We start from the raw sequence: 12,745 nt of genomic DNA on the forward strand, positions 1-12,745 counted from the left end.
TACTGTGTTACAGACCAACAGCAGAAAATCTAGTTTCCAGTGGGTGGGAAGAATGGATTGGTGTCTAATTTGTGATTCCTGCAGGTCAAAGGCTGCTGATTAGTCGGGGGCACTCCGTACTGAGGGTCCCCACGCCGTACTTCACTCACTCTATGAATGAGGACAGGAGTGCAGCCTCCAAAGTTCGGTTTACCTGAAATATCACACAAACAGCAGAGAGAGCTACTGCCTCCTGGTATTTTCTGAAGTGCCAGAAAGCAAACATTTTCTTCCCATGAAGAACTCTTCAAATACCATGTCTGCTGGGGCACTGTTCACAACAATCATCTGGTTCCATTTTTCTCCGTTCAAATGGTTACACTCTGTTCTCAAAAAATACATTTTACAGAAAGCAAATTTTACCACTACATATTCCTGAGAACCAGTATTTTAACCCCCTCATTGAAGAAGTCATACTGGAAACACCGCCACCCTACCATCTACCCAGAGACAAGGAAAGTCTGTAACTTTGGTACTGTGCTGGTTTTGGCTGGGATAGAGTTAATTTTCTTCACGTTAGCTAGTATGGGGCTATGTTTTGGATTTGTGCTGAAAACAGTGTTGATGATTCAGGGATATTTTCATTATTGCCGTGCTCACACAGAGTCAAGGCCTTTTCTGCTTTTCACACCATCCTGCCAGCAAGTAGGCTGGGGGTGCACAAGAAGCTGGGAGAGGACACAGCTGGGACAGCTGACCCCGACTGACCAAAGGGATATTCCAGACTATCGGACATCATGCTCAGCAGATAAACTAGGGGAGAGGTTGGCCAGGGACCGCTGCTCAGGGACTGGCTGGGCATCGGTCAGTTGGTGGGGAGCAATTGTTTTCATTTGCATCACTTGCCTTTTTGGGGTTTTATTTCTCTTTGTTATTTTCCTTTTCCTTACAATATTTTTTTTTTCCAATTATTAAACCCACAAGTTTTCTTACTTTTACCCTTCCAGTTCTCTCCCCACATCCCGCTGCAGGGGAGTGAGCAAGCGGCTGTGTGGTGCTTCATTGCTGGCTGGGATTAAACCACGACAAGGACATAATGCTTTTGGAAAGACTTTTGCCAAGTGACTGTGAATGCTGGAAAACTGTAAAGCAGTCAGAACCTTCTTTACCCATTCATATATAAAAAAGCCATTTATTGTAAATTATTTCCTTGGCTCACTAAACAATAACTCAGAATCTCCATTTTGTCCATGTTCTATACTCCTCACTCCAGACTCAATTCTTCGTTTAATTACAGGGTGACTCACGCATATAAACCATGCATGTCCCAAGTTCCCAGTTTAGAACAATTAGACAAGTTGCTATGTTTCCTCATCTATAAAACCAGGACAACGATACAGACCTTCTAAAAATTTATTGATTAAAAAGCACTGAGTCAGAGTTAAGGGTGTTACAACAACCTTTTTTCAATGTAACTTCTCAGTTATACGTAGCAGATTTACTTTTCAGCTTGTATTTGAACATTTTGCAGATTCGAAGAATCTATAGCCCTCTATATCATTCTAGAAAAGCAAAAGGGAGAAACAGACATTTTAAGGGGAGAAAGAAGGGGGGAAAAGACATATTAAATACAGTCTGTGACAAAGAGTATGTACATAGAAGAGTTGAGGCTTTTCTCCATGTGCTGCAGCAGCGAGATGACCTGGGCGGGGGGAACCAAGGCACAGAACTACAATGAAATATGTCCCTGGGACCTGCCTCAGATGTTGGTACCCTCTCATTAAAGGTCGGAGGCGAATGCAAGTCCTCAGTCTGGAATTTGCCCGAGCAGGCTCCTTGTTTTCTCCCCAGCCTCTCTACTGTCACTTGCAATTGCAGGACTTGTGAATCAGCAGCCTGAATGGTAATAAGTTATTTTGCCATGTGCTGGCAGTTGCATCTCCTCACCATGACGATTTATGATACTGCCTGCTGACCTGCAGAGACCACCATCTTGTGAGCTCTTTTTAAGCTCATGCAGTTGCCTTCCTAAACATTAATACAGTCCAATTACGAGAGGCAAGAGCTTATTGATAAGGGCAGGGAACGTTACCAGAGCACTGCATCTGTCACTGCTAATGAGTCAAAAAATCTGCACGCTCATCAAGATGTTCTACATTTCATTTCTTTTAAAACAGGAGAAGATGCATAATAAATAGAAACAAATGTAACCGGCTGGGAAAATAAGACAGACTAAAATAAAGCAGAACTACAACCCCAGAAAAATAACTGTAGACGTACGGATTTCATACGGTTTTATATATAAATATACATATATAAGTGGCAAAACTAGGTATCAGTATAATCTCAAACTAAAAAGAGATACAAATGCAGTTTCAAGAAAGCACTCAATTATGTGAGTCATCCATTAAATTAAGCCTCGCTTACAGTTTATAAAGGATTACTGAATGTTTAGCTACAAAGTCTCACCTTCATCAGAATTTTGGAGGGTTTAAGAAATTCCCGTGAAGAAAGAAAACTGCACTTTATGGAGACTTCCAACATTTTAATTCTTGACACCTTCCTGCTCAGAAGAAAATACAAACTGTTCGAAATTGTTGCAAAAGGGAGCAGGTGCTGCACCTGAGCTGGCCTGCAGCTAAGGTTGCCCCCAGCCGGGAATAGGAAGCCACGGGAGATGAGGCTGACAAAGAAAACGCAAATCGTGATGCTCCCCGCTGCTCCCCAGGTAGTCTGCCAAGCCAGGTGCTGTGGAGCCTTGCTCAGCTTTCATCAGGACCCGACAGATGCGGAAACATCTCTGACACACATTTCCATTCCAGCAAATCGGCAAATTCAGAAGAAAAAGGGTTTTGCTGGAACTTTTCCCAACCAGGTCAAGCTGTCAGCATGTCTGCAGGACACGCTACAGATTGCTGCAAGGCAGGAGCACGAGCAAAGCGGGGTACCTTTACACCGATGGTGCTGATGGGCACAAGGACCCCGGGGGGGTTCAGTGCTGTGTGGGCACCCCAGCAGCACACTGTGCCCAAGCAAACAGGCACGGCCTCCTACATACACCCTGCTCCGACCAGGGGAGGCTTGTCCTCAGCTAAAGCAGCGGCACCAAACGCCTGTGGGCACCTAACCGTATAGATGCCTTTCCATGAGCACGCTGGAAAAATTACACAAACATAACTGACCAGCAGGGAGGCGTGGGTTAATGCTGACAAGCGACCTGCTATATTCTTCATGAAATAAACTTTCCTACAAACCCTTGGTCAGCCTGTGAGGATTCATTCCCCGCCACAGCCTAAGCACAGGCTTCAGGGACAGGCACAGCCCTGGCCTGGAGGCAAAGGGACGCTGCCACCCTGCCACCCTGCCACGGCCACCCACGCCTGGGCACTCCTGCACTGGTTTAGGTCACTGGTACTTGCTGCAGTGAAAGCCTGGCCAGAAATCAGGGCACACACACGGTCTGTGAAGTAGGTTAGTCTCCTCGGGCACGTAGCCCGGCTGGGCACGGTCAGGGGCCATTTCTTATTTACCAGGCAGGCTGCTTGCGGTTTTCTTACCAAGTGACAAATGTCCAGACAAACTTGGGACCAAAGTCCTCTTCTACCTGGACAATGTTCCAGGCTGGAGGACAGCCACACTCTGTAGCACCCTGGGGAAAGCAGGGGGAGTGGAGGGACAAGGGACGTGAAGCTCATGAATTAATCACACAGCAGCTAGCCCATATTTCCCCTTGCCAGCTGCAAACCCCTGCAGGCAGGACACTTTGTTTGCCTAGCTCTCAGATGGACCCTCAGCCTCTCGGGTGACCTTCAGGTGCTGTCACAATGCAAACAACCATTACTCAGCTCAGGAGGTGACAATAATGTCAGCCTTTATAGGGTGGCTGCCACCGTTCTGTTCAGCTGACAGATGCCTCGGGCACTGGTGCCCTGCCTGCCGAGCCCTAAGGGCTCCGTACCAAGTTTTCAGTGCACTGCCTGGCACAAGAAGATGCCAGCTCAGCTCCTCCTGGTGCAAACCAAGGGAAGCTGCCGGGACCCTCTCCTCCCTCCCAGCTTGCCAAGGACAGACAGCGGGAACACGGCGAAACAGAGAGGGGGTATTTCATCGAACATATAAACTAAGCAATTCATTAGGTGCCAAGACTGAAGGGGAAAAAAAACGCTGCTTTCATTGCCATGCGAGGTGCGGAAAGCACCACTGTAAATCCACCACTGTAAATCCACGCCACTGCTCAGCATTCCCTGCCGGGTGCGGGAGCCGAGGTGTTTCTCCTGCAGCCGTCGCTGCTGCAATGATGCGACAGCATCGATGCAACGCTCTTGGCTGCCGGGTTTTGTGCCTGGCTATGACACAGCAGCAGCACAGCGAGGATGCTTCTCTCCTGTCTCCCTGCAGCTCCATTTTACAAGCGCTCGCTGCTGAGGATGATACGTGTCATTCACAGCTCTTCACCTTCAAACCCTGCGCACCGCTTTCCTGGTGATTTTTTTGCTAATTGCGGTCCAGCTTCTCCCGCTTAATCCGGCAGCAAAGCCACGGAGCTTAGTCTGTGACATGACAGCAATTTTCGTGGCAGCAGACGGAGATGCCACAAACTCAGCATCGTTTGCTGCAGGAGGAGGGGCCGGCTGCTCAGACACGAGGCGTTGGCTTTCACTCCCTTACAACTATTGTTTGCGTTACGGTAAGAGCAACACGCAACATCTGTAAGCTGGTGACTGGCAGAATTTGTACAAATTGCCTGTTCTGCTGAGTTTTTTAAATCAGCTTGGCTCAGCTCTTGTGAAGCGTGTCCATATTTTCCTACGCTCCCAACGGTACAAGGCCAGCAGAGACAAGCAGCGTCTGCATCAACCTGCCAGATGATGAGCCTGAGCCCTGCTGCAGTCCGGAAATCTGCAGTGGGCTCTGCAGAACTACAAGTTAAGTCAAATCCTTTCAGTCGGTAAATCACTCAACTCTGGGTTATTTGCAAATATTGTCTAAATGTTAGGCTCAAATGTTAGAGCAGGAACAATTGCAAAGAAATTTAAAATTAGCCTTTTTTTCATTCTCCTACTCCACTCGGAGCTAGAGATATTTAAAAATATTACACACAACAAAATGCAAATACATTTTTTACACATGCCATTCTCAGTCTGCTTCTGGATCTACTGAAAAACATAGTAACAGAAACTGCCATCTTCTGACATAAGATTTACTAAATAAATATTATCTCAAATTGGTGCAGCATGTCAAAATACAATGCGGCACAAGTATCTTCAGTATCAATACCCATGGTACTGCACTTGCAGGCACCTTTCAGAGAAAACCACATCTCTGTCATACAAGATGAAGTATAAAAAAAGAAAAAGAATGAATCTGCCATTATGTATTTTAACCATACAAAAAGATTCAAACAGATTTCAAGAGCAGTGTTTTCATCAAATAGCAGCATCTGTCCAGACAGCAATTCTGATATATGCTGTTACATTCTTGCTTTTCTTCCACAAATACAATGTCTACCTGTTACATCTTCATCTCTAAATCAAAAACCCCATGTCGTTTGCTTTACAATTTAACTACAATGAACTTCATATGGCATATCCAGTATATGGGTCTAAGCGCTGCTACATTCTTGCATTTAGACTTTTACCATTGCTGCATTGCAGCCATTGCCAGCTGAAAAAGTCTTTGCAACACTCTTAGCCCCAGACTTTCCAGGCCTAAAGGAGGAGGAAACACTCAGCAGTGATTTCATGCTTTGCATAATTCTAACGACTTACTAGAATATACCATTGTCCTTAGATCTCCAGAGCAACAATGGCTGTATTCTCTAAAATCCAGATTAGTCAATGCCCCTGAAGATGACTAAAGAACCAATTGAAAACAGTTTAAATTTCAAATCCACCTGCATTTCCAGTTCTCTGCCTATAAATGCATGTGGTTTAAAAGGCATCAGATTAAAGGCAATAGACATAAGAAGGCATTAGGCTACGTTACCACGCTTGCAGCCAAGACATTAATCTTCACTTTTTTAGCATTCGAGAGGCAAAATCCTTTGTTGCTAAGGCTTTAAAAAGGCCACTGAGAGTTGAAAAAGACACATCCCCAATTTAGAAGGCAGGTTCAAAAGTCACAGGCTGAAGTTTGTGTTTTTCTTGATTATCCAAATCTCCACAAGGAGACTATTTGCAAGGGAGTGGTTTCTCAAAGGCAAAAGTCCCACTGGCAGACAATGGAGGGAGACACTTGGAGCTCCTCTGTGCTTCTGTGCTTTCTTTCTTGCAGAGTTATTTCCCATAATATACAAGAGATTTAATGGGGTTTTTCTGTGGATATACTTGGTTGTCAACTGTCAGAGCTGGTCAGATTCAGACCCAGTTGTGATACTATACCGTTAAATTACCTTGCTTTTAGCTAAGTACTTACAAATAAGGAACATTTTTAAACTTAATGGCAAAGGAAGAAAGATATCCTTCCCAAGAGGAATGCTTGCTTAAAATCCTTTCATAAGGATCAAAGAGCTGTAAATGGGATTTCATGAAGTACTGTCTGCTTATAGAAGATCTGCTTTTAATCAGCACTATCCTTCCTTTTGAATTTCACGTCTAGGTTACCCTCCATAGGAAGTAATTTTTAGCTAGGGTGATCCCTGAATCAAGTCAGGGAATTGCCTGTAAAACATTGTATCCTTGAGGCATCATTTCCGATAGCCACTAATGGAGAATCCTGCTTTTAAGGTCCTTTTCTTAACAAATGCACCCCAGTGTATGGCAATTCATTTAGGAAGGATTACGTTGATTGTAGTAACGCTGTATCTTGGTCTGTAGCCAATATATTCATTCATCTTTATTCATTTAAAAGATCTGATGTTCTTTTGTTTCCCCTTTGGAGACCTGACTTTCTATTCAGCTAGCAATTTCAGTCCTTAATCACACAGTCTAAAAGGGGTACTCCTACAGCTACTAACTCCATGGGGACTTCTTCACTGTAAATGTCATCTTTGCTTTGCTGTTAGAAGGGAAGCACAACAAACATCTCATTGATGACAATATTCATTGGCATCAGCAGGGGTTTCACCTAAGCATGCACTGTTGTTACAGCCATCTCTTGGGTTACACACAGGTTATGTCAATTAGAGCTGACCTTGAAATCTCAGCAAGCCATTCACAGGAAAGGTTAAACTCAGGAAAAAGTAACAGCAATTTACACACGGCTGGCTGCTGTGTGCCACTGAACTGAAGATAAGTTTTATCGAAGTTCCAGTCAGAAACCTGCATCAGGTTACTGGGACACATCAGCCTTGGCACCACTCACAGTCAAAATCTAGCTAAGACTGTAAGGAATCCCTTCTCTAGACCCAGGAGGTGGATGCAAGGGAAGCAGAACAGTAGAAAATGCCCTTTAATATGATGTTAGCAATAGTAAATCATGGTTGACTAAATGCAGTGGATGTAGATGTGCATCGTTTGCACTTAGACACTTTTTGCTGTCATGTTGCCTAATGTACCTACTTCCCCTGCCAGTCATTGCAATTTGCAACACTTGCTGCTCCACTCCCATGGTACTGCACCGGTCCATGAGCAACCTTTCCACGGTCTCTTAGCTGTGAGCACTGCATACTCCTTTAGCCAGCCACGTGCAAGGTGGGCAAGGGTGATCAGCTTTAGAGAGCTTTTACATAGAGTGTAGATTTTACTGAAATCAGTGGGGACATTTATTATTCACCTAAGCAAGAGCTGAGGCCTTACACCTCATCAGGACATACACTACAGATCAAAACTTTTGTATTGTGACAAGTGCATCAAGCAAAAGTAATCCCAAAGTATCTCTGTCCCAAGGGACGATGCCATCATCTTTACATGTAGCAAGATTAGAAACCTGCAAACTGCTCATCTCTGTTCCATCTTTCTCATACCTACAAAAGCAGCAAGAAATTCATTCCAACTAACTCTCCCAGCGCTCCAGAGCTTCACAAGCCAATGGGTTCTCCTGGATCCCACAACGGAAAATGAAGCTTCCCCCTTTTACCGCCATGTATAAACTTGCTTATGAAAGAAATGGCAGCAAAGCAGAAAACAGACCCTGACCTCTTGTCAGGAAAGTGGTTCATTGGCAGTGGTCGCTCTCAGCACTTGTAAGAAGGAGATTCAGACTTGCTGAACAACCACCTCACCGCATCAGTTGTCTTCCCAGACAGCCACTTTCCCCTTCCCAAACCTGCCTGGCTTCCAGCAAAACGCAGCTCAGCTCCCCGTGGTGGTGGCAGCTATGATGCTGAAAACCCTGATGCGGGCACTGACTGACAAACTTGCTGTGGCAGTTAAAGGAATCACTGCCCCAAACCCTTCCTTCTGTCCCTCTGCCAAAGGTTTCAATCTCCACAGCAACGTCCCCGGAAGGACCTACTCTGAATGTAATTTAAGACATGAGATGGAAGTAGCTTAAACACTATGGCCACTTTTTCTCCTGTAGAAAAAGGAAAGGAAAAGACTTAACACAGAATCATAGAAATGGTGTTTGGAAGTCCAACAACTTCTACTGAAGCAGCTGAAGCATCTCCAGAGCTGTCAAGTCCAAGTCCAGTGCAATATGGGATGTGAATTCACCAATGTTCATCAGCAGACAGGTAAACTGAGAGGGGCCAAGTCTATTCAACAGCCACAGATGGAAAAATGTAACTTTGAGTATTAAGCAAATATTCAAGAGTAAGAGGGGATTCAGAAGTCCCAGGCCTTGGTGTTTTAAAGCATGACAAAAAGTGCTGTCTACATCAGTCCAAATCTCGTGCCAAAAGCAGAATAAAAATGTGAGACATTGTTCCCATGCCCAGCACTCAGTAGGCTTTTCAAACACTTTTGGCACATCACACACCAACCTTTGTGTAGCTTCATAGTGTTAAACAAAGGTGGGTAGAAAAAAAGCATGGCCAGGGGAGATATGGAATAGATCCAACCTAGATGAGGACTTTGGTTCCCCATTCCAGATACTCACCACACCTTGCTTCTGTAGGACACGTCCTGCCTGGTGTCCAAAGTGAATTAGCTGGTGGCTGGCAGCTCTCGCACTGCTGTTGTCTCACACCAGAACACCTCACGTTACCCCAGCATTTGCTCAAGCCAAACAGAAAGTTCCTGTCTTGACCCTCAATAGTTAGCTTGAGACCAAAGTCTCACCCAGCAACAGTCCAGATGAATGCATTTTTTCTCTCTCAAAAGTATTCTGCCGTGTTCAGCTGAAGCCTACTTATTTCTCAGCTCTCTCCACGTCAATCAACTCAAAAGGCTACAACTAAAATTATTCTCTGTGCCCACTCTTCCGAATTTCTCCAGCCTCTCTTCATTTTTCCGCAACTGCTTCTTCTTGTCATCTTGTGCCAGTTCTTCTCTTTACTTGCTAAGCTCAGTGATGAGATCCTCCCTCTGTAACACCACATTTTTGAGCTCTCTGTCTCCCCGTGCCTTATATTCTGCCAGCTCAGGACCAGCAGCTCCTTCCCCCATTCATATGCCAACCCTTGAACTATTCCCAGGAGTATTATACCCTTTTCTAAGAGATTTGTGCACCATTCACCTCTCCCATGTCCCTCCTTGCATTTCTTTGGTGACTAGCTATTCTCCCTTTGCTCAGTACAGTTGTCTTCACACCTCCTCTTCATTGAGCTCACGCCGATTATGTTTTAATGGTTGCAATCGCTACTGCAACAAACAAGTCCTCTAACAAACATTTTACATGCCACATGCTTTTTTTATAAATTGTGCTCTGTATATACTGTAATTTTGAGTTCATCTGGGCTGAGGCCTTGCTTGAAAAGTGCCAAGCACTACCAAAACACACAAGTCAAAATAATTTGTAACAGTTCTTTCAGTGCCATCATCCCCATTGATTCCCTGTAATATGCTGCACAAGAGGAGTATAATAGCGATGTTAAAAGCAATGGGTGAGGGGATGTATCCTGGAAAATCTGGTCTGCATGAGAGCATGCCTGCACAACTGAAGCACAAAAGATTGCCACCTCATGCAGAAAAACACCTCAGCAATGGATGTGGTGGCTGACTGTACTACACAGCCTGAGAAATATGCTCCTGCAGATGCATTCTTGGCCACCCTTACATTATGCACACCCTGCTCCATCCCCAGCTAATACTCCTGAACGAGGGGAGTGAGACCCCCCAAGGACCTCAACACAGTGCAGAGGACGTGACCAAGGTGCTTACACTTACTGGTTTAGTGCATCTCTATTTTACGTCACCCAGAGACTGGTCTGGTGCTTTGAATACAGAGGTCCTTCCCACAGTAGTTACAGTGAAAGGGGCCCAGTTTCTCCAGTCTGACACAACTAAATGGCACCTTACACTGGAGCAGTGCTGGTGGTGCTCAGCTGACAACAGCAAGCCTGAATGCTGCGTGGGATGCATCAAGGGCAGCAGGAGAGTCACTAAGAGGATAAATTGCAAGAAGCATGAATTTTCGGGGGCTGAAATGAAAAAAACAAAAGGCAGGTGAAATGAAATGAAAAAAAGCAGGTGCAGACTTGGTAAATGAGAGCAGAGAGATGCTCAGTGCTAAAGGGGGCCTGTCTGCAACACAGTGTCTCTGCTGTCCTAGATACTTCCAGGAGAAGGGGGAGAAGGGAAGGCAGGAATAAAGCTGCTTCAGGCGAAAGGGGTGAACGGGGTATCAGTCAGGCACTGCTAATAGTCTGAAGGAGTCAGGAGGCGAGGCACAGCCAGACAAAGCACGAGGAGGCACTTATGCCCATGTGCACCAAGGGGAATAACCCAGAAAGAACACCACAGGGTTGTCTTCCCAAGAGGGATACCTGCTCCCACGCTGATCAGAGCTGAAACCAGCCTCTGCCTCTTCCTTCACAAAATTCCTGATGTGCAGACCTGACCCACAGCAAGGTCCCGGAGGGATGTTTTGGCCAGGCACTGATGGCAGGTAGTGCCTGTGGCTGGATGCTGTGGCAGGATTGTTCCTGTTCTTGTGCTCTCAGGACGGCTCCTGGCCCCATGCAAGGAACAGGCTTGGTACAGGAAAATCCACAGCAAAGTATCAGCACACAGGACGCTCAAAAATTAGTTTCTCACTATTCCAGTGAATCCAGGAGCTGGTGTAGCTCCAAAAAGCAGGAGTGTGTGGGGGGAGAAATGTTAAGCACAGTAACAAATGACATTTTTTTATGATTTCATCATCGCTGATGTTGTTGCATAATTTTACAGAGCTATCACATTTCCTCAGAGCCCAGAAGGCTTGAAGTTCCAATGTATTTCCTTAGCGCCAGGATGAAATATCTAATTTACCATACTGGCATGGGGCTTTCAGAAGATACACCCAGACAAATCCGGTGGGCTCTTGTGGGATGGGCAGCACGTACAAGGTACAACACAGAGTGTCTGATTTGCTTTTGCTGGAGGAGAAGAAAGACCAGAAGTGTAAAACATTAAAATAGAAAAAGGCAGTCCAAGTCTGATGCCTGCCAACTTGACTAATGTTAATTTATGCCTTTGATTTGGTCACAAAACTCACTAGTGTTAATGAATATTCATTTATAGCAGCTTCAACACATCCCATTTCAAAGAGACCAGGCTGAGGTCTGGGCTTTCTTCTTCCCAGCAATCCTCTCACCAGCACAGAGAAGGAAATTTGTGAGAAGTGAAGAAATTAAAACTAACTGTTGATTCCAAGGCAAGCACTTGCAGTTCTTCCAGTTCCTTCTTTTACTCCAAATTGGAGAGCAAGCAACCAGCTATGGGGAGGAACCCATTACACTCCAGCTGCAAATGAAGGTCAAGCTGCGCACAAAGCACCTGCCATTCACCCAGAGGGCAGCCAGGGCCATCCCCCAGCCCAGAGGTGCCCTGACTGACCCCAAGTGACACGACGTGCTGAGGACCGAGGCGAGAGGAGCCAGCACCCAAAGAGCTGCTGCAACACCCAGGCTCAGCCTTGGCCACCAGGCACTGCTGCCTGTTGATAGGGGAAACCTGTATAAACGCAGCACTTTGGTATCATAAAACTCTGCTTTTAGAAGGAGGCCGCTCCCCTCCCGACCAAATATTTTGGCTAAAGGACTTATTTTTTTCTTTTTAATATTGAGGAAACCTCGAGGTGCTTACAAGCCTTGTAACACTGGCTCAGATATCGCCTTTAACCATCAGGTTTGCTCAGGAAGGTGCCACACCCACCAGTCAGCCCTCTCTTCAGCCACTGAAACTTGCCCCGCGCCCTGACGGTGCCAGCTTTCCTGGGAAAGCTCCAGAAACCCAAGCCTCTTTGAGCTCCCCCCGCTCCCCTCTGCCCCGGGTGCCGCAGCAGCAGTGACCCCCTCACCCACTGACCCAGCCCCCCAAGAGGAAAGCAGGCGCTCGCCTGGAGACCGACACGGGTGCTGGGGAAAATCTCTGCGTGACCAAACTCTGGGGGAGAGGCTCCCTGAAACCCTCTCCCCACCAGCTCTGCCTATTCTTTATCCCCAGCCCCCGTCGATCCGGTGTATCTATGGGAAACAATATGCGGAATCAAAGGACCCAGATCCTTTCTTTCTGGGACGGAAAGCATGCTCTATTGTCGTCCTGCTCGGGGATAAAAGCATCTAGCGGGAGACAGGCACAGCTAGGAAGAGGATGGTTACGATTAACTCTTTGACTTCTGATCCCCACCACGTCTGATGTATTAATAGCACGCAGAGGTGTCGGTGCCGGCATCATGGCGCTCTTTGATTTTCCACGCTTCCCCCCCCCAGCCCACCCCCCCCCGTTTGCCCACCTCCCACCTC

General features: G+C 46.2%; 1 protein-coding gene across 2 annotated transcripts in view; it reads right to left on the minus strand.

Moving 5' to 3' along the window:
* Positions 1 to 12,745, minus strand: part of CRMP1 (collapsin response mediator protein 1) — a 51,045-nt gene that overhangs the window by 34,661 nt on the left and 3,639 nt on the right. The window contains exons 1-2 of one of the 2 annotated variants that reach the window (XM_010583465.1): positions 8,049 to 8,077; positions 6,776 to 6,788 (exon numbers count right to left, since the gene is read on the minus strand). The exons of the other annotated variant lie outside the window; for it this stretch is intronic. Coding sequence (XP_010581767.1) covers positions 6,776 to 6,788; positions 8,049 to 8,077 — 42 coding nt within the window. Of the gene's footprint in view, positions 1 to 6,775; positions 6,789 to 8,048; positions 8,078 to 12,745 lie in introns of those variants that run through there. 2 annotated transcript variants of the gene reach the window in all.

Source organism: Haliaeetus leucocephalus, unplaced genomic scaffold (assembly GCF_000737465.1).
Source record: "Haliaeetus leucocephalus isolate CR32 unplaced genomic scaffold, Haliaeetus_leucocephalus-4.0 Scaffold906, whole genome shotgun sequence".
Taxonomy (NCBI): Eukaryota; Metazoa; Chordata; class Aves; order Accipitriformes; family Accipitridae; genus Haliaeetus; species Haliaeetus leucocephalus.